The 27,832-nt window shown below is 42.5% G+C and overlaps 1 protein-coding gene across 1 annotated transcript in view; it reads left to right on the forward strand.

Moving 5' to 3' along the window:
* LOC132821361 (espin-like) overlaps nucleotides 1–27,832 on the forward strand; it is a 70,694-nt gene that overhangs the window by 31,449 nt on the left and 11,413 nt on the right. Inside the window, exons 6-9 of the mRNA XM_060833944.1 lie at nucleotides 11,389–11,547; nucleotides 12,265–12,379; nucleotides 13,590–13,708; nucleotides 16,522–16,722. Coding sequence (XP_060689927.1) covers nucleotides 11,389–11,547; nucleotides 12,265–12,379; nucleotides 13,590–13,708; nucleotides 16,522–16,722 — 594 coding nt within the window. The remainder of the gene's footprint in view (nucleotides 1–11,388; nucleotides 11,548–12,264; nucleotides 12,380–13,589; nucleotides 13,709–16,521; nucleotides 16,723–27,832) is intronic.

Here is a 27,832-nt window from a genome sequence, read left to right on the forward strand (position 1 = left end):
AAGTGTACTGACAGCCTAGCCCAGTCTATCAATTCTAACCCACCAAAACTCAAACCCATAAAATGATAACAGATGTTTGCAATACCTCATGAAGTAATCCAGGCATGGTGAGACGGTAATCTCTGTCATCAAGATCAGTTCTTTAATTCAGGGTGATAGAGAGAAAATAAGATGCTACGAAGAAAGGTTTTGTTAACAAATGTATGATTGTTGTGAATCAAAGAACCTATCCATTGTACAGCGTGCTATCATGCTGGCTATCCACTTACCCTTCAGTCATTCCATGTTCCATGATCTGTGTTTTCAATTGCTGTAAGATCACCAGGTTCAGTTTTCAGGCCCGAGGGCAGTTCAGTTCTCAATAGACCTTTGTTTTATTGTTCTTGTCAGGAAGGGAATCGGTGGTGTAAAATTGTTTGAGTTGGTTCAATATCAATGACACCTGACACAAAGAGTTAGCTGGACACTTACTCACCGCCTCTGTGTGAAAAAGAGCCAGGGTAACACAGTCCTAGTGACAAGAGACAATGAGGAAAGATATTAGCTCACACAAAGTGAAGGGGTGCAGGCATGCAAGCAGATACTGAGGCACATGGGAACCGTACAGTAACAAATAGAACGAATCATTGCTTTACCTGCTATGACTGAGATAGAAAAGCTGTGTAGCCCCAGACTGAGTGAACCCCCTTCAGTCCAGGATGTCCCATTGGATCTGACACTGAGCTGAAAGGAAAGTTAAAGATGAATTGTAGCCGCTACGTTTTTTTTAATTGATTGTGTCTGTCTTGTGCTTCAATGTATGGCTCTGTTGAATCGCAGAATATGTACAGGACAAATACCTACATTACCAATGGAGCTCAGTGGGAAGGCAAGTGAGAAGAGAAAATCAGCTTCTATGCTGTGGCCTATGCTGCAACATGTTAAAGTCTAGATGTTAATTGGTGTCAGAGTAAGGTACTGCCTCCACACTTGTTGGCTGAGATATTGAGCTAAGACCCTGTCTGACCCCTCAGGTAGATGATAAACATCCTGTGACATAATTCAAAGAAGAGCATGAGTATTCTCTCCAGTGTTCTGCCCAATATTTGTCCCTTGATCAACATCACTAAATACAGATTAGACACAGCCAAATTACACCTTTTTCCTGAAAGGCAGCAACTACAGTACTTTGTGTCTATGGGGCAGGGCCAATAACTACAGGCATCCTCTCTCTCCCCTTTTTCTCCTGTCCTCCTGCTCACTTACAACCTCGCTAGCTCACAGTTAATATTGGAGTCTGAATGCTGGCCAAATTTTTAAAATTATTATTGAATCTCTACAGTGTGGAAACAGCCCCTTTATTCCATAGAAAGAAAAAGTTGCCATTAAATTGCACCTCCCACAACCTCAAATCAATGAAGTAGTTTTGAAGTAGTCACTGTTGTAGCGTAGGAATCTCAGGGAGTTAAATTGCAGACAGAAAGATCCCACAATGGGTGATGTGCAATGACCAGATTTTAATGTTGTTTGTAGAATAGATGTTAGCATTTGGGGTAAAACTTGCCTTTTCTTTGAAATAGTACCAGTGGCTCTTTTGCAACCCTCTGAAAGGACTGAGGGGCCGACATCTCATCGACAAGATGAAAGCTCCAACAATACAGCACTCCCACAATACTGTGCTGGTATGTCAGCCTTGTTTGCTGATGACACCCCTCCGTTCCTGATGAAGGGCTTTTGCTCAAAACGTCGATTTTCCTGCTCCTCAGATGCTGCCTGACCTGCTGTGCTTTTCCAGCACCACTCTGATCTCTACTCTGGTTTCCAGCATCTGCAGTCCTCACTTTTACCCAGCCTTGTTTACTGTCCTGGATTGGAACTGGACCCTTATGGCCTTTTGACTCAGAGAGTGAGTGAACTGTCTCTGATCAATGCTGGTAGGTAGAGAGGCTACTGTTTCAATTCAGTTGAAGAGATGGTTTGCCTTTATGCATCTGTTCCTTGTAGGCGATTGAATGTTTTTGGATACAATCAGTATTGAAGGAAGTGGCAGAGTATACCACAGTTTTCATGGCAAACATCCGTCATTACTGCGCTCCTTTAAGCTCTGTATTTACTGAATAGCTACACAAGCAAACAGGATGTAACAAGCAGATCACATTCCTCATTAAACATGGAATACCTATAGGATTACAGTGCTCAGACAGAGTGACCACAGAAACAATCACAGTCAGTTGCTGGATTCAATCCTTTTAACCACTGCATTGAGACTATTTCATTGTAAATAACTGGAATTAAAGATTGGATTTTCCATTCATCCGCCACTGTTTCATTTTCTGTTTGAAAGGAGGAGAAATAGTATTTGGAATTAGTGAACTGGAGACACAGGGAATGACAGGCTGGAGTGACACCAAATGTGCAACCACTACAGCTGCCTTGACCTGCTTTCCCTGATCCTGTGCTCAGTGTCTTTATGAACTGGGTCCCCCTTGAGTGTGAATGGGCCGCCCGCACGGTAAAGTGACACATGGAAAAATCAGCTAAAACAACATGACTGGAACTTGATTAGTAATTTATGCAGGCAGGTTCAAATCGCTTGGATTCTCGGAGCGAGGCTCATACAGTCCTGGTTAGTGCCGCACATGAAAGTTAAAGGCATCTGAAAGTGGCTTCATGACTGAATCATTTACCATTGGAAAGTTCTGCATTTGATGCCTGCTTGAACCCAGAGTGAACTCTTGTAAGCTGGACCGTGAGTGCAGGACTCCAACACTCCAAGGCTTCATTCTATCCAGTGGCCCTTGCTACACTGTGTAGATAACTGTGCTCATGGAGACAGCATTGGGGTCAGTTGGCATGAAAGCATTTCGCCAGTCCTGCCCAAGGAGCGGTGAGGTGGAAAACCCCAGCCACTGCACACAGGAGTGAAAAAATTTATTCCAGTCTTGCATATAACCCACAGGTATCTCAGGTCCATTTTTCAGGTACAACAATATTTGTGTGTTGCTGTCACTGTAGTTGGCTAGCCCGAAGAGTTCTCTCAGGAAAATTCTTGAACAAATTTGACATAGTCCTATAAGGAGACATTGGGACATGTACACAACATCTTGGACGAAGAGAAGTTTCATGAAATATTTTGAATGAGAGTTCACAAGGCAAAGAGGTTTAGGAGAAGCTAAAGGCTGAATCGCCAATAGTAGAGAAATTCATATCTGGGTGACGCAGGAGGTCTGAACTGGAGGAGAGCGATGTGGGCTGGAGGAGCTTACAAGCAAAGGAAGGGCTGAGACTGTGGAGGGATCTGAAAACAAGGATCAGAATTTAAAAACTGAAACATTGCCAATATACTTCAGCAAGGTCTGGGGTGTTGAATGACTGGAACTGCTCTCCAAAAGACTTTATCTATATTGCCTCTTTCACAACCTCAAGAGATCTCAAATCAGTGCAGTCCTAATTAATTTTCTTTCAAAATGTGATCATAAATGCTATATAGGAAACATGAGAATCAATCTACACACAGCAGAGGTTTGCTGACCAAAGTAAGTTCTTAGAGATGTTTTAGATCCAGGGTAGATAAGGATCAGATCGCGAGAACCGTCCTGTTCTTTTATAACTAGTGCCATGGGATCCTCTATGTCAAGCTGAGAGTGAAGATAAATCCTAAAATTAACATCTCACCTGAAAGTGCAACACCACCTGAAAGCTGGACAGGTCTGTCTGTCTGGATAGTGTGTTCAAGTTTCTGCAGTAGGGTTGGAGCCCACCTCTGTATGACTGAACTACAACAACAATAACTATTTACATATAGCACTGAATGTAATGGCCTGTCACAAAGTGTTACAATCACAATTGGACACTGAACCACATAGTAAGAGATTGGGATGTATGGCAATGACCTAGTCAAGGATAAATGCTTCAGATTTGTTTTCAGGAGGCAAATAAGGTGGAGAGGCTTCAAGGTGGAATCCCACAAGAATCAGCCAATACTGAACAGAACGCATGACTGCTGTTGGTGTAGACACCCAGATCTTCCCATCTCCAAAGTGTTAAAACCAGACCAAGCTGCACTATGGAACTCCTCAGAATTCCTGATGCAATGACTCCATTGGAATTGTCTAGGAATTTAAACCTCTGACAGGAAATTTCCCAGTTCTCCAGAACATTGTGCTAAGGTCCTGGGTTATTCCATGCTGAATTGCACACCTTGCCCCCTCCAACACCCACTCTGCACCCCCCCCCCCCATCTAATTGGTCTCTGACCTGACAACCCTTCCTGATTCAATCTGTGACCCACCTACCCACTCATCCACTTACTACTTCACCCAGGTAAGGTCCTGGTGTTGTTTCTTGGCTCTGCCTCCAGATTACAATGTCATGGGTACAGCAGGATCCTTCAGCACCAGACCCTGGTTATTGGGCCCTGATATACCTCTATCCCAGGCCCGATCTCACCCATTTGCCATCCTCCCTACTTCTTCCCTTTATCTCATTCATCCAATCCACTTAACTCCCCAGCTTTCCCACTGAGCCAGTCTCCACTCACCTATCTTCATACTGGACATTTAAACATAACAGACAGCAGCTGCAACTGTAAAAAAGGGAATATGCTGATTCTCTCTACAGCTCTCTGTGCTGAGGAAGTTCTTATGCATTGTGGTTTGGAAGTTTGGACCATTCAATTTGGGGATAAACAAGAAACCAGAATTGGAGAGGTGCAGAAGTATCAGATATTGGAAGGCGAACTGGGATTGCTGGATTGAATTTGATTGTTTTTGCTGATTAATATCTATCTTCCATGAAGTTAGCAGCTTCGGCCATGTTCTGTGATACCATACTGTAAGAGTGCTTTAAAATCCAATATGGACAATTGTGATCTGATTGTTCAGGCCTTCATATCACTGCCATATCAAGCAGGGCCATGTTGGGTTTGTATTTGGGTTCTTTTTTAATTTAACCTATTTTTCTAATCAACTGGTCCAGAGATGTTTTTACATACCTCTAGTGGGACTTGAACCCAGGCCAACCAGGTTCATGGAGTGGGAACACTACCACAGTGTCGCAAGAGAGCCACATGGGCAGAATGTTGCTTTTATGGATATTTCTGATCAACCTGTTCTGACACACATCTGGAGCTGATGGGCCTTGAACCCTGGCCTCCTGGCCTAGTGGTCAGGATGCTATCACTGTGCTACAAGAGTCCCTGTATTGTTTTTGGTTGTTTGGTCATGTAGATGGGAGTCAGTCGGCATCCGGCTTGATTATTGGAGGGTAACAGGGACCATCACTTAAGTGGGAAGCAATCTAGTTTATTTAAAATCCCTTGCATTGTCTCAGAGTGACACAAGAGAAGAGGAGAGCAGTGATGCAGAGCAGGGAGATGGCAACCCAGCACAATAGCTTTAATAAATTGCTCCTAACTGACTTACGGTTGATGATCTAATTCGTCACTTGAACCGACCTTAAATAATTGAGTGACTACTAATTGCAACTTCATAAACTAGCATTGCAGCCCTCATAGCTGAGATGACTCCAAAACACAGGGGATGTGGGAATGCAAACAGCCGCTGTAGCATATGGAGTAATACACCAAGACTTTGATCACTTAGAAAGCATTCAGCTTTTATTCAGCCAGTTTAACATTTCATATCAGCGAGTCGAACGATGCTGACTTCATCCGAGAGTTCAACAGTTGTCGAAGTAAGGGCATTAAATGGTGCACAGCCGAAAAACGTGAGTATTGCAACTGAAAGTGGGTCAGACTGTTGGCAGTTCTGTGGCAGGGATGTGCATCAGTGCCACTTCAGGTAATGTGGGCAACCTGTCTGCAAATCCTGGGAGCCTTCCCTCTGACTGCCATCAGGGACAAGTACATGGTGAGAAGATTCACACCAGTGAATGGTTGTTCCAGAAATAATCTAATACATGCTCATTCATCTGCTTCGTAGATGAGAGCCAAGTGGGTGATGAGCACTGTCTACCTGACAAGCATTGTGTGGTTCAGGAATACTATGAACAGCCAAGTCTATAATATTGGCTCGGCCAGTTCTAATTGACCGTCCCTAGTATTGCTATTGAGAAAATCCTGGGGAGCTGCTTTCTTGAGTCACTGTAGTCCATTGGGTAGACACAGCCAGGAAGGGGTTTCCACCCTTTTGAACCAGCGATAGTGAAGAATAGAGACAGAGTTCCAACTCAGGATAGTGAGTGACTTGGACTTGCAGTTGGTGGTGCTCTGATGTATCTGCTGCCTTTGCCCTTCATGGTACTAGAGATCGGAGTATTTTTCCAGATGATTATCTCTGATACAGGTAGAGTGACAAATACATCAAATATGTGAAATTAAGGATTTTTTGAGGTTGTTCTGAAACCCTTTATCTTGGGTAAATCAAGTCATCAGTGGTTGAGGGTACACCTCTGTAGGGTGTCTTTGAAAGACACTGTTCTTAGCAAACAAGATTCACTGCATGATAACAATATGTACAACCACTGTTAGCTGGGCCTTATTACTGGGACTTTAGGGAGCTGGTACAGACACATCAGTTCCCTCCAAACGCTAGAGTAGATCTCCTTATCTCCACCTAAGACTGTATGTCGCAGAAGTGGACAGAGACTTCCAGAACAATTTTCTGATACAACAGAGCTTGTGGATTTGGAAGGTGCTGTCAAAGTCGATATGGTGAGTTCCTGCAATGCATCTTTTTGATAGTGCACACTGCTGCCACAGGGGTGTGGCAATCAAATGGACCTCTTTGCCCTAGCGTCAAGCTTCTTGAGTATTATTGGAGCTGCATTCCATGATATAAGAGAGTATTCCATTACACTCCTGACTTCTGTCTTGTCGACATTGGTCCACCTTTGGGGAATCAGGAGGGGAGTTATTTGTTGCAGGATTCCTTGCTTCTAACCAGTCTTACAACCACAGTATTTGTGTGGCTAATCCAATTCAGTTGCTGGTCAATGGTAGCCCCCATGATGTTGATTGTGGAGTATTCAGTGATGGTAACACCATTGAATGTCAAAGGAAGATGATTAGATTCTCTTTGGTTCGAGATGGTCATGACTTGGTACTTGCCTGCTGCAAATATTACTTGCCACTTGCCAAAATCTGAATATTGTTCAGCTGTTGTTGCGTTTAGACATGGACTCTTTCAGTATCAGTGAATTCTGTACAGTCATCAGCAACCATCCCTACTTGTAACGTTGTTATGGAGGGAACATCATTGATGAAGCAACTGCAATTGGTTGAGCCTAGGGCACTAACCTGAGGAATGCATACAGAGATGTCCTGCATCTAAAATGTTAACTTCCAATAACCCCAACCATAGATATTTTATTAAAATTATATTTTTGTGATAGGGTAATTCTCGACTTTCATTGTTATTATTCAATTACATGTAATTCTTTTAACAATGTACTCAAAATATATTTCCATATGGACCATAAAATGAAATTGAATTGGAGTTTCCTTTATGCTAATTATTACTTCAAACATCAGAGGATTTTCACCCAAGATCCATTCACTTCAGGCCCCTCAAACCTGCTCTACCATTCTGTGTAATAATTGATGGTCTTCCACTTGAACTTCACTTTCTTGCCCTCTCCTCCATCACTTGATTTACTGAGAGACCAAAGAAAATTCTCAATCTCAGCCTTACAGCGATTAATGATGGAACATCTGCAATCCTCTGAGTTAGACAAACCCAAAGGAACTCCTTCTTTCAGAGGGTAAAGAATTGGTGGAATTCTGAACACAGAGAGCTGTTGAGGCTGGGTCATTCAGTAAAGTCAAGGCTGATTTTTCATCAGAAAGGGAATCACAGGTGAGAAAAAACAAGAAAGTGGTGTTGAGGATTATCAGGTCAGCCATGTTCTGATTGAAAGGTGGAACAGGCTCGATGGGCTGAATGGATTATTTCTGTTCCTATATCTTATGGTCAAAGACTCAAATGTTTAATCTCCTTTCTAATGCAACTACAATAACATGTAAAGTGTTGGTGGTGTACACAGGCGACGTGATCACGTGGAGAAAGCATTTCATTGTACTATTTATTGATAACACAGTTATAGATGGAGGCCCCTGGTCAAACAGAGGAGCTCTGATCACAAACACAACTTGCCTGCCCAAACTCATTGCCATTAATATAAGACTTTAAAACACAAAGATGATACCAGTGTGAGTCAAAATTACATTTCACTTGGAATTATTTCACAATGCTTTGTTTTCAGTTTATTCATATGTGTGTCAGCATTATTTGTTGAGAAAGCTGAGTCAGGGAACTAAATGTATTGGTTTCCTCATGGTTAACACACATTGTTACAGGGGAGCTAGGCACATTTTCTTAATCATGGGAGAAATAATGTCATGCTTTTTGTTCACATTTTATTGAATGTCCATGCTAGTGGCCAGTTTGTTTGTAGCTTCAGCTAGCCCTTCCTTCTGTCCAAGGTAAAGGACATAGTCTGACATTATGAGAAAGTGTGGACTGCAGATGCTGGAGATCAGAGTCAAAGAGTGTGGTGCTGGAAAAGCACAGCCCGTCAGGCAGCATCCGAGGAGCAGGAGAGTCGACATTTCGAGCATAAGCTCTTCATTAGGAATGGAGGGTGGCCCAAGTGGGCTCAGAGATAAGTGGGAGGGGAGTGGGTCTGGGGGAAAGGTAGCCAGGAATGTGGTAGGTAAATGAAGTTGAGGGTGAAGGTGATAGGTTGGAGCGGAGGGTGGAGTGGATAGGTGGGAAGGAAGATGGACAGGTAGGACAGATCAAGAGGGTGGTGCCGAGTTGGAGGGTTGGATCTGGGATAAGGTGGGGGGGAGGGAAAATGAGGAAACTGGTGAACCCACAATTTCAGCCTGTGGCTTCATCTCAACATTGCAATTCACAGGCTGAAAATCAAGATTTCTCATCATGCCTAATTAGGAAATGAATAACTTATTACTAATGATTTCTAATTGCTAATTACTCATAATTCCCACCACAGGCTCCATAATATCACCCCTTCCCCCAGGTACCCCAAGTTTAATTGAAATCTACAATAAAAAGTTAGTGTCGTGCCTAGTACAGGTATGTCCTATTATGAATTTTTATTCAACACGTAAAAATTAGATACAGCAAGCCATTAAGATAGCTGCCACAAATCATGGTGACTTTTGACTATGGGGTACTCTAGTGATTGTCTAATTAAAAATAGACATCAGCAAGGGCACGTCCCAGCTATCTGGTGAAATCCAGATACATCATTATTTAAAGATGGATCAACACTTAAAGACAGTGGAGCTTCCAGATTACCTGTTTCCATATTTCATACCGGCCAAAAGGAAAGGTCAGAATGTAATGATACTAGCAACTTCCCACTGCTTCGTGAAGGTTTCTCCCATCCAAAATAGATAGTGTGCGCCAGAGACACGTTAACCTAGCAGTCATGTGATCAAAACAGTTTCTGGGACAGTACCCTATCTCCATAGCACTGAGCAGACTTATCAGAGTCTTCAGTTATCACCCAGTCAGAGAAACAGACACTGAAACAAGCTGTAAGGCATCAAGCAGCCAGAGGATGTAAACTATTCCTGTTTGAAACTTTACTAGAAAGGGAACCTCCAAGGTACTTCATGATACAAATCCTCCTACTTTGCTTTACAAATCCTCATTTGAACTTTAAAGCATTCAATCTATTCAAGAAACCATTGGGCTGCCACATGGGAGACTAGGAGTTGAGAGTGTGTTCTGGAAAAGCACAGCAAGTCAGGCAGCATCTGAGGAGCAGGAAAATCGGCATTTCGGGCTGGAGCCCTTCATCAGGAATGAGGCTGGATGTCATTTATCAAAGATTGAATTTACTGAAAGTGAATTGTCATTAGTCAATAGATGTAAAGCTGGAAGAGCACGGCAGGTCAGTCAGCATTCGAGGATCAGGAAAGTCAATGTTTCGGGCTGAAACCTTTTGTCCCCGCATGGCAGAGAGCGTGGAGCTGAGAATCCTCAGGGAGAATCGCACTGTCATTATCTGTATCCCATCTTTGTGGGTATATGTGTGTGTGTGTGTGTGTGTGTGTGTGTGTGTGTGTGTGTGTGTGTGTGTGTGTGTGTGTGTGTGTGTGTGTGTGTCTGAGTATGTGACAGTACACTGATTTGATGTAAGTGGGTGAGCGTGGATGTACATACACACACACATACTCGCACATGTATGTTTGGGAGGTGAATTTGTACTTGCAGTGTTACATTGTTCTTTGCTCAAAAACTGCATGAATCCATGTAAGACTCTGTTAACTCACTTTTTAGATTAGAATCAGTCTAAACATTGTGGCACAGACAGGGAATGTAGGGGGGCTAACACCTTCAACATCGCAACATCTTATCTGTGCTGACACCAATTGTTACAGTTAACCTGAGAATTTAACTTTTTTAAAAAAGTTTTGTAATTTACTTATGAAAGAAGTGAAACTAACATGGTCATTCTAACAGATGAGAGACTTAACAAACAATCAAGGTATTTTTCAATGTATAATTGCAGTTACATCACACTGTAAACTTTTGCTATAAATTCTGTGTCTTACAATTGCGTACTTCACAACCACCTGATGAAGGAGCATTGCTCCGAAAGCTAGTGCTTCCGATTAAACCTGTTGGACTATAATCTGGTATTGTGTGATTTTTAACTTTGTACATTCCATTTAGGGTGGCAAAGTGGCTCAGTGGTTAGCACTGCTGTCTTTAACAGTTGTATGAGCAATGATAACCATGAAACGACAGCAAGTGTACCCTAACATTGATTGGGTAAGGAAGTCTGTCGGACTAACCGAGTCTCCAAGTTCACAACAACGTAGTTGACTCTTGACTGCCCTCCAACTTATCCTAGCAAGCCTCTCAGCTGTAATGAAGAGGGAACGCACTGTCTAAAATGGTGATCGAACTAATTAGATGAACACGTGATACACTATAACGTACAAGGCTGGATTGGAGTAGGTGGATGTTTAATGAACAGCAAGAACACGATGGGCCAAAGGGCCTCTTTTCATACTTTAAAAACTCTGATTTGAAGGCAGCTCACAACCATCTTCATTAAGGCAGTTAGGGATTGGCAATGCAATAGGTCTTGCCAGAAGGTGCCCACTTCATATGCATAAATAAAAACTTCACTAAACAATACATTGGGTGCCAGAAACAAAGTTGGCAGTATGTCCCAAAGGCTGTGAAGAAGGTAAAATCATATACAGGAGAAAGGGGGAAAGAGAGAAGAATATCTTTGGCTTCAATGAAGCACCTTTTTCAATGTTATGAGCACATTAAAAATGGCTGTCATGGTTGTGTACCACCCTCCTGCACTGGTTAATATTGCTGTTAATTACCATTAGATTTTTAGCTGATGGTTTGGCTGCAGGTTAATGTTGAGCTCTGGCTTCTCCTTCAATTCCAGCCAGTACCAGATGACCCTCCAGCTTCTGTTCAGAGACACGAATCGTTCCGGAAAACAAAGAGCATGGTGAGGCAGCAGAGCGACAGTGACTACTACAGATCCATCAACGAGGGCCGCAGGGAGTCACGTGACTTTCAGAAAGGAATGGAGAATGGCAAGGTAGGAAGGGGGCTTCCAGCTGGATCTTTAAAAGGTCCACTCTGTAACAAGACTTCCGCAGTGTCCTCATGGTAGATGATCAGGGGTATTCAGGAATGTAGAAGAGATGTTAAAATTAGAGCAATCATGACCAAATTGAATGGTGGGTCAGGATTGAAGGAATATTCATGTTTCTTGTTCATATGTTTATATTTACTGACCTCTTCTAATCAGGAGGTACCTTGTGTTGATTGCATTCCCTGGGCCTAGACAAAGAGGGTTTAAGTTCAAGTCTGTGAGGGTGCAGGGGGCAGACAAGTCAGTATGCATGTGTAAATGTATCTGTACATATGTGTCTGTGTGTATGTATGTGTGCGTATCTGTATATATGTGTGTCTGTGTATATGTGTGTGTGTGTGTGTGTGTATATGTGTGTGTGTGTCTGTATCTGTATATATGTCTGTCTGTATATATGTGTCTGTGTGTATGTATGTGTGTGTATGTGTATCTGTATATATGTCTGTGTATGTGTGTGTGTAAATGCAGTCAGCATTCATTGCCAATTTAATGTTTTCAAACTGTTTATAGTAGCTGATGCCATCATTGAATGAACTTAATGGATGGATTTGTTCACACAGAGATTTACAGATAGTCTTGTTGCTTACAGAGCTTGTCCTGGCAAGGGTTGTGCTGTCACAACAAGTGTACTGTCTCATTCTGCATCTGATTTCATTTCAGAATACAATTCTGGTGAAACCCACTCAAATATCTCCACAGCAGCTGCCAGCAGCCCCACCACTATCACCCCTTAAACCAGCAGCCCCTGAGTTACCAAGGCAGAACCATCCAAGTGGTGAGTAGGATCAGTGCTCAACTCTCTTTGTCTCTGTCTGACTCAGATTCTTCCTCTGCTCAGCTTAGGGAAAGGGAAAGGTAATGTCGCCATTGTCCCAGAGGACCATAGTGTTGCTCTCTCTTTGGAGAGAGATAACTGGTGATGGTTTAACCTGCGGGTCACCATGCCTCAGGCTAGAGATAAGGTTGAGACAGCAGAACCTTCATGGTGACTTCAGCTGAGTGTGTGAATTGAACCACATTGTTGGCGTCACTGCATCACAAAACAACTGGGCAGCCAACTGAGTGCACACTAAGCTGCAATGCAATGCACTGTTGGTCTCAGTTAGCCTGCCATTATCACTCACCATTGAATCCTTGCCTGAGCCTAAGCTGAATACACTTGCAGATGTAAAACAGATTTGACTTGTCCTGCCCTATGACTTAAAGAAGGATTAAGCTTGAGATTGTCAGTTTGGCATACATGTCACCAGGCAACACAGCCAACCCACTCTCACCAACGTATGGTCCCCATCAACAGCTTTTCTTTCTCCCTGGCATACTATCATCCATCTCTTTATCCTGTTGTTCTCTCTCTCTCTCAGAGCCACACCTCCCCCATCCGCTCACTTCTCTCCTGCCTCCCCACCCACCCAACCAAACACCACCCATCTGTCTTCAACATTCATACCGCCTTGTCCAAGCTACCATCAGTTCTGAAGGAGGGTCACTGTACTCGAAACGTTAACCCGGCCACCTTTCCATAGTCTAGGGCCAGACCGGCTGAGTTTCTCCAGTAATTTCTGTTGTTGTTTCAGGTTTCCAGCATCCACAGTTCTTTGTTTTTATTTAATTCATTGGATCAAGTTGTGGCAAAATCCACTTGCGAATGCCACTGACAGCCAACAACAAAGGGAGAGCTCTGGTGCATTGGTACATAATTTGAAAACAAAACCTCTGTATCCTTTGTTTTGCCATGGGTAGTCCATGTCTTTGAATTCCTCCTGTGATTACCTTTGGTGTGGGGTGTTCTGTGGTCAGACTGATGTGAAACTGCCCACAGTGAGGCTAATGGCAGCTCTCCTAGAACCAGGCTGATGTGAGGCCTCCTGAACCCAACCTAAGCTGCAACTACTTGTGGTCAGGCTAATGGGAGGCCTCATGAGTAGCCAGGTTGAGACTGTGTTCCTACTTCAGCTGCAGACCTCTTCTGTTTTCTCTCTCTGCAGGTAGGAAGTCATTCGACACAGGATATCTCAACGAAAACAATTATGCAGCCCTCATTGCGGAGCTCAAGTCAGGCAAGACACTAAAGTCTACAGGTTTTGGTGGGACTGTGGCTCAGACAGTAAGTCATTTAAAGAAAGGTTCTTTCATCTTCTGTAAAACCATGATATACTACAATATATGCACAGAGGCACACACACACACACACACACACACTAAGTACTGCGGCACATGTTCATTAAGTTGTGAGTGAATGTATGCGAGACTGTAGTTGATGTCTTGCAAAGTTATTTCACTTATTCAAGATTGACCAAAGGAACAAATGCTCAGGAATTAGCTGGAGGGAGAACTGCATTTTTTTAATCTTACGAAAACTGCAGAAAGCTGCAACACAAAGGGACTTGGGGGCACTTGTGCATGAAGCACAGCAAGCTAGCACACAGGACCAGCAGGTAATCTGGAAGGTGAATGGGGTTGCAGTATAAGAGGAATGAAGCCTTACTGCAACTGTACAAGCTGCTGGTGAGACCACATCTGGAGCACTGTGAGCAGTTTTAATTCCTTCATTTAAGAAAATATATCATTTCATTGAGGCATGCAAGAGAGGGTTTATGATGACGATCCCTTGTATGAAGGGATTGTCTTAAGAGCAAAGGTTAAACAAGTTGGGACTCTACTCACTGGAACTTAGAAGAATGAGAGGTGATCTTTTGAAACATATAAGATTCTTTAAAGGCTTGACAGGGTAAGGCCTGAGAGGATGTTTTTCCTCATGGGAGAGCCTAGGATCAGAGGGCATAGTCTCAGAATAAAGTGGCACCAATTTATAGAGTCATAGAGTCATACTTCATAGCTACAGAACCTTCAGTCCAACTCGTCCATGCTGACCAAGTTTTCCAAAAGTAGTCCCACGTGCCTGCGATTGGCCATATCCTTCACTGTTTTCCTATTCATGTGCCTTTCCAAATGTTGTAACTGTACCTGCATCTACCACTTCCTCTGGGCGTTCATTCCAGACACCAAACTCCCTTTGTATGAAAAGGTTGTCCCTCAGGTCCCCTTTAAATCTTTCTCCTCTCACATTAAAAATATGCCTCCTAGTTTTGAACTCAACCCCCTCCCCAAGGGAAAAGACCGTTGCTATTCAGCTTATCTATGTCCCTCATGATTTTATAAACTGCTATAAGGTCACCTCTCAATCTCCTAAACTCCAGTGAAAAAATTCCCACCTATCCAATGTATCCATATAGCTCAAACCCTCCATTGCCAGCAACGTCCTGGTGCATCTTTTCTGAACCCTCTCCAATTTAATAATATCCTTCCTCTGGCAAGGTGACCAAAGCTGGACATAGGAGTCCAAAAGTGGCCTCACCAACATCCTGTACAACCTCAACATGACATCCCAACTCCTATATTTAATAGTCTGAGCATTGAAAGCAAGTGTGCTAAACACCTCCTTGACCATCCTGTCTGCCTGTGATGCAATTTTCAATACATTTTATACCTGAACCCCTAGGTCAACCCCTAGACAACACTATGCAGGGCACTACCTTTAAGTGTATTAGTCCTGCCCTGGTCTGTTTTAACAAAATACAATACTTCAACATTTATAAAAATTGAACTCTATCTGCCACTCATCAGTCCATTGATCCAATTGATCAAGGTTCCTTTATAAGATTAGAGAACTTTCTTCACTGTTGACTATACCATGAATTTTGGTGTCATCCACAAACTGACTAACCATGCCTCCTGAAGTGTCCCATCCAAATCGTTTATATCTATTACAAGCGAAAGTGGACCCACCACTGCTGGTCACAGACTTCCAGTCCAAAAACAACCCTCCACCTCCACCCTCTGTCTCCTTCCGTCAAGCCAATTTTGTATCCAATTGGCCAGCTCACACTGAATCCCATGTGATATAACATGTGGAACCTTGTCATTGGTTCACTAAAGTCCATGTCGAAAACATCTACCGGTCTGCCCTCAATCATTTTGTTTACATCTTCAAAAAACTCAATCAAGTTTGTGAGACATAATTTCCCATGCACAAAGCCATGCTGACTACCCCAATCAGCCCTTACCTCTCCAAATGTATGTAAATCCTGTCTCTCAGATCCCCTCCAACAACTTATCCACCTAAGATGTCAAACTCACAGGTCTATGAGTTTAAGACTGAGGTGACGAGGAATTTTTCTCTCAGAGTGTTGAGAGTCTTTGGAATTCCTTGCCATGGAGAGAAGGTTGGCTGCAGAGACCTTGTGTCTGCTTAAGGCTGAGATTCTTGATCAGTAGGGGAGTCAAGGGTTGGGGGAAAATGCAGGAAAACGGATATGAGGAATGTTGGATAAGCAATAATTCTATTGAATGGTGGAGAAGGCTAATGGGATTGAACAGCCTACTCCTGTTCCTATTCCTGGTCTTACCAGACTGACACTTCAGCAGTTGCGGAAGAGATGGCAAAGGAGGAGACTGGAGGGAAGGAACTGGGGAGAAATGCCAGTGAGGCTGGATGATGCAAGCGAACCTATGGCCAAAATAACATGTAGGCCAGTTGTCTTTTTTTTCCTTTTCATTATCATCTCATTTGATTTTAATCCTGCTCGTTCTTCAGTGGTCCAGCTTTTTACCTCATTCTCCTTTTTTTTTCACTCTTGCTGGTTGAATATTTACTCAAAAAAAGAGGGTCTACAATTTAACGCGTGCGTGAAGTTTAACAGTTAATCCATTGTGTGATGTACTTCGGGGAATTGTAAGAGATGGAATAAGGTACTACATAAATGCAATTGTTCCTTATAGTGTAGTGCTTCTCATATGACAGCAGGTGAGAAGAAAGGCCAGAATTACTGAGTGATGGAAATCAATCTAATCCCCCTTCTTTCTCTCTCCCAATCCTAAATTTCTTAAAGCATTTTGTTGTACCCTCCTCTTTCACAGAGCCAAAGTCAAACATCCGAAGAGCAGTCAAAAGAGAACAATATAGCGTCACTCCCTGTGGATGAGGTCACCACTACCGATGTTGATTTGCTGGTGCCCACTCATGATGAGAGGGGAGATCCCATCCCAGAGTGGAAACGTCAAGTGATGGTGCGAAAACTACAGGCACGACTCAAGGATGAAGAAAGGCAACGGAAGATGGTAAGGGGAAGGCTTGACTGAGGAGCATGGTGTGTGTGTGTGTGTGTGTGTGTGTGTGTGTGTGTGTGTGTGTGTGTGTGTGTGTGTGTGTGTAACTGCCATATCAATCTGAATGAAATACTCAGTGAAAAAGACTGAACTTCTGTGAATTGGCGAAACTAATCCAAGTAAATTGTTTTTCTGTGGTGAGCGGCTCAAACCACAGGAACAAATATTTTCCATGAGGAACGCTGTCATCTAAAAGCTGATCGAACTGTGAAATAAGTTACATAGGAAGGACAATCAAACAGTCAATGAAAATCGTCAAAAAGCAACTATTGGGTTAGATGGGTTAGGGCTGAGGGAATAGAGAACGAGTGAGTAGGTGTAGTTGGTCTTTATAAATGGATATGGCTCATTGTTGGGCATTGCTTTATTTTGAAGTTCTGCTGTCCAATGTGTATTTTATCCAATGTTTATCATTCCATACTTAAAGGTAAGTTCTCCGACAATGCAGCCTCACCTTTATGAACAGAATAATCAAGCACAGTCTGGGTATCATTCAGGGGCATCATGCCTGTGTCAGATTCCTCACACTCGCATCACAGTTGCTAAAGTAGACGACCAAAGATTTCCCAATAAACCTTCCTTGGTATCAAATGGAGGCTATCTACATTCCAAAAGAATGCCGGAATCACTGCTATGAACAAGCATACTGGAAATTTGGTGCTTTTCTCATATTTTTCAGTTGAGCCCCTCAAACAGGAATGTGCCGTAGATCAATGAAAACCTTGGGGCAAAGGTTCTGCATAAAGCTCAGCTGACTTAGTATCAAGAGTAGAGTGGGATTAAGGAGAGAGTAGATGGTGGATCCATGGGGGAATAGAAACAGGAGCAGGGGATAATGCTACAGTAGGCCTGAATAGTCCCAAGGGAAAATGTCTATGGAGGTAATCATGCAGTGAATGGAGGCACAATAAAAGTGACAAGTCAGTAGGACAGCAGGATAGTGGGAAGACAAAGGCTTGAAAGTACGGCTGAGGTGACTTAAGTAATGGTTGACAATGAGATGGAACCTGCTGAAGACCACAATTTTCCTGCAGCTTCCTGGAAATGCTGCCTGCAATTGTTAGTTTCTTTTTGAATGTATTCTTTCCTGGGGATATGGGCATCAATGGCAAGGCCAGCATTTGTTATGCAGCCCCCAGTTGCCTTTGAACTTAGTGACTCACCACTGTTTCAAAGGGCAGTTGAACAGTCAACTGCAATGTTGTGGACTTAGAGTCACACACAGACAGGTACTGGGTAACGATGGCAGATTTCCTTCCCTGAGTAGCGTTAGGGTTTTACAACTTACAATGACAATTTCACGGCTATTGCTATTGAGACTAGCTTTCAATTGAACTGAATTGAATCGGTGGAATTTGATCTTGTCTCCCAGGGCATGGACCCCCACCCCATGACATTACCACTCAGATACCATGTCCCTTCCTAGCAGCTCCATTCTGTATCTTGACAACTACAGTACGACGCTGAAAGGAAAGAGGAAAAATAAAAGACATGATGGGACTCTAAGAGTGCTGAGGAGAAACAGGAAGAAAAGAAAGATTAGATTACTTACAGTGTGGAAACAGGCCTTTTGGCCCAACAAGTCCACACCGACCCACCGAAGCACAACCCACCCATACCCCTACATTTACCCCTTATCTAACACTATGGGCAATTTAGCATGGCCAATTCACCTGACCTGCACATCTTTGGACTGTGGGAGGAAACCGGAGTACCCAGAGGAAACCCACGCAGACACAGGGAGAATGTGCAAACTCCACACAGTCAGTCGCCTGAGTTAGGAATTGAACTCTGGTCTCTGGCGCTGTGAGGCAGCAGTGCTAACCACTGTGCCACCGTGCCACCCTAAAGAGAGAAATGAAAACAAAAAAAAGTATCAGAGAAAATCATCATCATAAAAACAACAGAAATGCATTGGAAGGTGATCACATTCTCAAACTTACCATCCACTGATCACTAAATTCATTTGATAGTCAGGGCCTGTAATAAGTTCTGTTAGTTAAACAAAATCTCAGATTTAATGAATATTTTCTGATTATTTTTCTGCAAATACTATTAAAGCTTATTTCGTTTTCAGAGCCAGTGATAATCAAAGAGTGCCTAATAATTGTTTATTAGCGTGTGGGCAATATTTGAGAGTGCATGGATACTTAAACGTTTAGGCTTGAGTTTGCGGATGTGCTGGCTTAAAGGAGCATTCATGTGCATGGCCTGTGTGAGAACTTCAGATTGTCATGCTCCACACACCTTAGCAGGACCACTCGTGATGATGACAGCTCTTTGGGTCATAGAGACTTGAAACTCACACATGAAAGTTAATGATAGTTGCCTTTTCCCTACGATGGGGGATTTCAAAACTAGGGGGTACATTTTTAAGGTGACAGGAGAGAGATTTAAAAATTTAGGAAATATTTTACACAGAGCAGTTCGCATGGGGGATGAACTTCCTGAGGAAGTGGTGGATGTGGGTACAGTTACAATGTTTAAAAGAGGTTTCGATAAGTACATGAATAAGAATGGTTTGGAAGGATATGGGCTGGGAGCAGACAGGTGAGACGAGTTTAGTTTGGGCTTGGTCTTGGGTATTGCACTTAGGAATGGAATATTAGCCCTGGCAGGGTGCTTCTTGTTGAAATTACTGGGGAAGCTATGTTAAACATGTCTCAAACCGGTCTCAATTGATTAGACTTCAGTTACAGTACCGTGTACTGTTCTGGTTGTCATAAAAAGATCAAGAGGATCTAGGGAGTGTGCAGAGATGACTGACAACCATGAGAGCAGCAATGGGTAGTTTTATATGTAGAGTCATAGTCATAGAGATGTACAGCATGGAAACAGACCCTTCAGTCCAACTCGTCGATGCCGAACAGATATCCCAACCCAATCTAGTCCCACCTGCCAGCACCTGGCCCATATCCCTCCAAATACTCATATTCATATACCCATCCAAATGCCTTTTAAATGCTGCAATTGTACCAAACTCTACCATTTCCTCTGGCAGTTCATTCCATACACGTGCCACTCTCTGTGTGAAAACATTGCCCCTCAGGTCTCTTTTATATCTCTCCCCTCTCACCCTATAACTATGCCCTCTAGTTCTGGATATCCCAATCCCAGGGAAAAGACTTTGTCTATTTATCCTATCCATACCCCTGATAACTTTGTAAACCTCTGACGCTCCAGGGAAATAGCCCCAGCCTACTCAACCTCTCTCTATAGCTCAAATCCTCTAACCCTGGCAACGTCCTTGTAAATCTTTTCTGAACCCTTTCAAGTTTCACAAAATCTTTCTGATAGGGAGGAGACCAGAATTGTACGTAATATTCCAACAGTGGCCTAACCAATGTCTTGTACAGCCACAACATGACCTCCCAACTCCTGTACTCAATACTCTGACCAATAAAGGAAAGCATACCAAATGCCTTCTTCACTATCCTATCTACCTGTGACTCCACTTTCAAGGAGCTATGAACCTGCACTTCAAGGTCTCTTTGTTCAGCAACACTCCCTAGGACCTGACCATTAAGTGTATAAGTCCTGCTAAGATTTGCTTTCCCAAAATGCAGCACCTTGCATTTACCCGAATTAAACTCCATCTGCCACTTCTCAGCCCATTGGTCCATCTGATCCTGCTGTAATCTGAGGTAACCTTCTTCGCTGTCCACTACACCTCCAATTTTGGTGTCATCTGCAAACTTACTAACTATACCTCTTATGCTCACATCCAAGTCATTTATGTAAATGACAAAAAGTAGAGGACCCAGAACTGATCCTTGTGGCACTCCACTGGTCACAAGCCTCCTGTCTGAAAAACAGCCCTCCACCACCATCCTCTGTCTTCTACCTTTGAGCCAGTTCTGTATCCAAATGGCTAGTTCTCCCTGTATTCCATGAGATCTAACCTTGCTAATCAGTCTCCCATGGGGAACCTTATCGAACACCTTACTGAAGCCTGTATAGATCACATCTACCGCTCTGCCCTCATCAATCCTCTTTGTTACTTCTTCAAAAAACTCAATCAAGTTTGTAAGACATAATTTCCCACACATAAAACCATGTTGACTATCCCTAATCAGTCCTTGCCTTTTCAAATACATGTACATCCCCTGTCCCTCAGGATTCTCTCTAACAACTTGTCCAGCACCGACGTCAGGGTAACTGGTCTATAGTTCCCTGGCTTGTCCTTACCACCCTTCTTAAACAGTGGCACCACGTTAGCCAACCTCTAGTCTTCTGGCACCTCACCTGTGACTATCGATGATGCAAATATCTCAGCAAGAGGCCCAGCAATCACTTCCCTAACTTTCCACAGAGTTCTAGGGTACACCTTTATGTGTTTCAAGACATCCAGCACTTCCTCCTCTGTAAAATGGACATTTTTCAAGGTGTCACCATCTATTTCCCTACATTCTATATCTTCCATACCCTTTTCCACAGTAAATTCTGATGCAAAATACTTGTTCAGTATCTCCCCCATTTTCTGTGGCTCCACACAAAGACAGTCTTTCTGATCTTTGAGGCGCCCTATTCTCTCCCTAGTTACCCTTTTGTCCTTAATGTATTTGTAAAACCCTTTGGATTCTCCTTAATTCTATTTGTCAAAGCTATCTCATGCCCCCATTTTGCCCTCCTGATTTCCCTCTTATGTGTACTCCTACTGCCTTTATACTCTTCTAAGGATTCACTTCATCTATCTTGTCCATACCTGACAAATGCTTCCTTTTTTTTAACCAAACCCTCAATTTCTTTAGTCATCCAGCATTCCCTATACCTACCAGCCTTTCCTTTCCCCCTAACAGGGATATACTTTCTCTAGATTCTCGTTATCTAATTTCTGAAGACTTCCCATTTTCCAGACATCCCTTTACCTGCGAACATCTGTGCCCAATCAGCTTTCGAAAGTTCTTGCCTAATACCATCAAAATTGGCCTTTCTCCAATTAGAACTTCAACTTTTAGATCTGGTCTATCCTTTTCCATCACTGTTTTAAAACAAATAGAATGATGGTCGCTGGCCCCAAAGTGCTCCCCCACTGACACCTCAGTCACCTGCCCTGCCTTATTTCCCAAGAATAGGTCAAGGTTTGCACCTTCTCTAGTAGGTACATCCACATACTGAATCAGAAAGATTTTTTGTTCGGTCTTAACAAATTCCTCTCCATCTAAACCTTTAACACTATGGCAGTCCCAGTCTATGTTTGGAAAGTTAAAATCCCCTACCATAACCACCCTATTATTCTTACAGATAGCTGAGATCTCCTTACAAGTTTTTTTCTCAATTTCCCTCTGACTATTAGAGGGTCTATAATACAATCCCAGTAAGGTGATCATCCCTTTCTTATTTCTCAGTTCCACCCAAATAACTTCCCAGGATGTATTTCCAGGGTATCTGGAAAGTATTTAGAGGTTGGATCTTTTTTCTTTTCAAATAAGAAACCTCATAGTGGTCTCAAAGATTATGCAAGGTTTTGGCTGCTCACAGTCTGCTCAGGGAGTGGAGAAGCTGATGACCACTCGGTCCATCTAATGTGCTCCACCAATCCAGTTCACTTTGATTGAAAGCTAGTCTCAATAACAATGGCCATGAAATTTTCACTGAAAGTTGTAAAGAGAGAATATTTCCTCTTGTGGGGAATCGAGATGAGAAAACATGAGATCAGCAGCAATCTTATCAAATGGCATAGCAGCCTTGAGGGGCCAAATGGTCTACTCCTGCTCCTAATTGTTGCATTCTTGTGGGAAGATTGTAACTCAAGGCTGTTGATGTAAGATAGTCATCAAGAAATCAATGGGGAATTTGCAAGTCGTGCCTTTACCCAAAGAGCAGGAAGAATGTGGAACCTATTCCCACGTAGAGAGTTTGAAATGAATAGTATAGACTTATTTAAGGGGAAATAAGTCAAGCATTTGAGGGAGAAAGGAATGGTGTGACAATGGTAGATTTAGCTAAGCAAAGATGGTGGTTGACTGGAGTGTGGCGTAATCACCAGCAAGGACCCGTTGGGCTGAATGGACTATTCCTGTGCCATCTATCTTTCCACTGGCTATCTTTTCTCCTGTTTTCATGTCCAAGGGTTGAGCCATAGACTTCCCTTGGGTTGGTTCACACTGATTGGAAAGTCCTGAAGGACTTATAAGCTCAAAGATAATCTATCTGGCCAGCTCACCATCAGATCTGCAAAGGCCGATAAGTCCTGGCACAGGGCTCAATCCAGGGCTTCAGGCTCAGAGGTAGGGATTCTATCACAGTACCACAATACCTTTGATATCTTATGTAGCAATATCAAGGCTTGGAGATTTAAAGTAGAAGGGCAGGTTACACTTACTTTGTACTCCCTTTTGCTTTTGACTTTCGGTATAAATTTATTAAGGCCCTTAAAATAATGGCATGATTCAGTGGGGTAAGATTTAAATAAACTATGCCCTCCATAAGGAAATAAAGAACAAATAGACATAATCTAAAAGTTAAAGCGTGGCAATTTAGGATTGAAATTGGGAATACTTTGTCCACAAAAGGTAAATAATGAACTGGAACTTGCTTTGTAAAGATCTGTGAATACCGAGATAGTTGCAGTTTTCGAGATTGAGATTGATAGCTTTATTGTTAGATATGGTTATCAAGGGACATGAAGCAGGGGTGGGTGAATAGAATTGAAATGTGGGTCAAATGAAATTTAAACATAAGCAAGACCAAAGTGAAGAACAGCCGTATTGGGATGTGTGGTGATATGTCCTGCACACCTGTGTGGTTCATAATGTAAATTCTGTATCTATAGTCAATGCTTAGTGTTTTGTACACCTGAAATATGAATTGCTGTGCATTTACAAACTTGCACATCCCATATACATAACTTTGTATTTACAAAGCTGTACATCTCATGTACATAGTTGTGTATTTACAAAGCTGCACATCCCATATACTTAACTGGGTATTTACAAAGCTGCAGTCTTTCTGAGTACTGAAAACCTGCAATCTTGGAATGTGTTGCTGTGTGTTTCTATGCATTGTGCATACCTGCTGTTAGATTTGGATTTCCTCACATTGCGCACTTGTGTGGTTTGCCAACCTGATGTTTCATTGGGGATTTGTCTACATCATATAGATATGCATCTCTGCATGCATGTAAAACACACAAAACGCACCCAGTTACAATGTGCATTATGCAGATCTGCAGCTGGAGTGTGTTCCTGCATGTTTTACTGACTTGGAATTTCAGTTTGAATTGAGATTGCATTTTGGTGTATTTTCTTTAACCCTTGCTTTGTATTTGTGCATCACTTTCAAGGATAAGGCTAATCTTGCAAAACAAAACATTGGATTCTACATGATACAATAACTGGATGTATATACATTGCACTTTCAAGGGATGGTATTGGGTGGGGAGATGTCAGTACAGATACACAATCCTTTATCCAAAATCCTTGAGGCCAGTTGTTTTTCAGATTTTGGAATCTTTTGGATTTCAGAATACGTGACATTTTCAAAGTGAAATTAAGAACATTACCAAAGAGCAGGCCTACATGTGACTAGTACGAATGCTGAGACACAATTGATGCCATCCAGTGCTGGGCCACCCTGCCACGTCACATCTGAGTGATGTGGGTCGAGTGGGTGTGGAGTTGGGTCACCTGTTCGCACAAACAACCTTGTTATGCAGAAAAAACTTCACAAAAACATCTTCGGATTTTGGAGCTTTCGGATTTTGGAATTTCGGATAAAGGATTGTGTAGCTGTACTGGGAAAGAAAACTTTTCCACTTGTGCTTTCACTTTCAATGCCAAAAACATGCAAACTACACATGCATAGATCAGAGGAAAAGATCTTTTCAATGCTGTCCATTTGAGCTTTTACAGAGCGAATGCAGTGTAGATTAGTTAAAGTTCCTCCATATTGTTATAATTTGACCATATCTAAATTCTCAAAATAACTGAATTAGAATAACCCAGAGCATGCATTGAGTAACCCTGGGACAGTGGAGTTACTCAAAAGTTAATGACTTGGGGATGCAACAGTAAATTTGGAAGTGACAGCAAACCACCAATTAGAATGGTGTGTTCCTTAAGTTAGAATGATGAATGGGTTGAGAGCTCTGACATTTTGCAATTTTAGAAGTAAAAGTATTAACATTGAACAAATATTTTCTGGGATATGACATGAATAAGCTGGAGAAAGAGACAATGTAAAGCTGGAAACTGTAAAAACTGAGAGAAACATGACATGTGATCTTTAAATGTTTTTTAAAAACCCAAATTAAAATTGAAATGCCCCAGCTAGTTGCAGGATTTCAAGTGATTTCCTCTGTAAATTCTAATTTCATTTAGGAGTATTCAGTCACATTTGATTTGGAAGATTGTCTTATCCTTAATCATGGATTGTGATGTTGTTTGAGGCTCCATTCAAATCTTCTTTACTCCATCAAGCACAACGGCAATGGTTATCTACAGACGGAGATATGGAGGTACTCCCAGGAACACAACGCCATACTAGGTCCATTTGGAGAGCTTCTGACTGAGGAAGACCTTATCTACCTGGAGAAGCAGATCGAGACAGTCCAAGTCATGAAGAGGTGCCAGGGATACGAGGGGGAGTTGAATCAGTTGGCGGTGCAGCTGCGGACCATTCTCCCTGCTCCCATAGTCAACCTAACAGTCAGTATTCAGCCTTTGTGTCAGGATTCAGGCAAGGATAAACACTCACCTTTGCCCGTGTGGTGCAGCAGGATATCTGGCATTGTGAGGACTATGTCACTGCTTCTGTCAAATTTGAATGAGAAAGACTGCGCAGAGCAACACGACAGCAAGGAAATCACCGGAATGCCAAATGTGGAATTAGCAGCTGCCCCCTTCTCATCCAAGCCCAACCAAACGCCCTCCCGAAACAAAGTGGAGAAAGAGATTCAGCAGTTCGGTGTCTCCGTACGCACACTCAAAGCAAACTTTGAAAAGCAATGTGTGAGCAAAGAAAAAGCATTGGCGTGCTCTGACACACAGGGAAACCAGAAAGGTATAGGCAAAGAGGATGACAGCAATGGTGGCTCTTACTCCAAGTCTTCTGAATGTGGAGATGGGAGTCAAAGTGTAGAAGCTACTCATGATGAGGATGAATCTCTCCATGAGATTATTACCAGGGGTCAGCAGAGTGAATCATGTGAAGAACAATTGCCTGATCCTGAGCAGTCAGGCAGGATGGAGGACAGAAGTGAGTCAAGAATCGCTTCACAGGTTAACATAGCTGAAGACAGCACTGTACATTCACCTGTGACTGAGTCGACTAGTCTGAGAAAAGAAAGAATTGTTGTATTATTCTTGGGTCACTGGAAAAAGTCAACTTACGCTATGTCTTTGGGAACGAAAGTCAGAAACCTGCATAAAGTTGCTAGTGTTGAAGACAGCAGTGAACTACCAGATAATGGCAAGATGGCTGAAACGGGGGAGAGTAGACAAACACCAGAGTTGGAAAGACAACTGGAGCCCCAATCTAAACAATCCATACAAAATGGAAAATTTAGGCACCTGTTCCTACAGCAAAGGACTATCACCAAACTCATTAGTAATTGGAGAAATATCATATCCCATGTTCCATCCAGACAGATTAGAAGACTGAACAGGCAAAGGATCACCTATTCCCCTGAACAGTTTCTCCCACGTGTCAATGGCGTTCCTGTTGATCACAACAGTCTCACCCTTGATCTTTTTATGCTGGGGTACTTTCACATTCTCGAACTAGACCTGCCCCCAGATGAAAGGAAAATGAGGCATCTTCTGTGTTTCGAGGTGTTTGACCACTTGGGGAAGTTCAGTTGGGACTTGGTCCGTGCGTTCCACAAGGCAGTCATTGAGGAGATCGATGCTGGCAAAAGGGAATGGAAAGATGGGTTTGACGACATTAAGCAGAGGTTCTTCAGCAACCCTGAAAACATGGCGGCTGCAATGAACACGCCCACACAGCCCAAGACAACTGTAAGAGCAGTGCCTAAAGTTGTCGTGCAAAGTGCCACACCTGAAGAGGATGAAATGTCCATAGAGCAAGGCTATTCTTCTGACCTCGGAGGTTTCAGCAATGATGAGATTTGCAAGTACATTGACAGAAGCTTTACTTTCTGGAAGGACAAGGAAGCTGAAATTTTTGATTTTGAGAAGTAGCTTCAGGATTACCGTCCATCTGATGGTGTGGTTCGAATCCCTACAGCTCATGGGAGAATAGTTGGGTTAGTTCTCTGGCCCAAATGGACTTAGGTTTTATAAGTTGAGCCTTTGTGACCAAGAGAAAAAGGGGACATGTTTTTGGTGCTAGTATAGTCTGTTACTGACTGCATTATATTGAGTCCTGACTAGTGCCCCCTTAACTACAATGGAAGTGTTAACAAACTCCAACTAATCAGCAGAACCCTGTAATCCACTCTTCGTAATGAACAGAAGCCAGTTCTCTCCTCTCCATAATGACTCTACCATTACAATAACCTTGAATCTTATTTGCACTCTATCCATATATCTCGCTCAAATAATTGTGTAATTCCTGGTGATTGACATCCAGTTGCTCAAGACATCCACGAGTATGGTTTATTTTTGTAAGAATGGGCCAATTAAACTAAACACCAGTGGAATAGCATGTATTACCAAAACTATTCTTTTTTTACAACTGTTAGTGGTCCAAAAGATTCAGTGCACTAAGTAGAATGACCTGTTAATACAGCGCTACCAAACTCATAAATCGCAATATAACCAGCCTTCCTTCACTGCAAGCTTGGTGCAATAAGATGCATCATTATTATAATGTAACCTATCATGTAAATCAAGCAATCACATCTTTAGTTCTGGCTTCATCCGTTAATATATATATATATAATACAATATAACTGCATTGGTCCCTTAGTGTATTGAGTTAATAGATCACTTTGGTTTAATACTGTTCAAGGTCTGGATTATTCTAGATTAAGCACAACACCAGACATCTATCTCGGATTCCAGCTGTGAAAAGAATCCATGTTGCTACATACTAAAGAGATACATTTCTATATTGCATCTTACCACCTCATTCAGAATACTTTGAAGCATATTATACT

This window comes from Hemiscyllium ocellatum, chromosome 13, assembly GCF_020745735.1.
Source record: "Hemiscyllium ocellatum isolate sHemOce1 chromosome 13, sHemOce1.pat.X.cur, whole genome shotgun sequence".
Taxonomy (NCBI): domain Eukaryota; kingdom Metazoa; phylum Chordata; class Chondrichthyes; order Orectolobiformes; family Hemiscylliidae; genus Hemiscyllium; species Hemiscyllium ocellatum.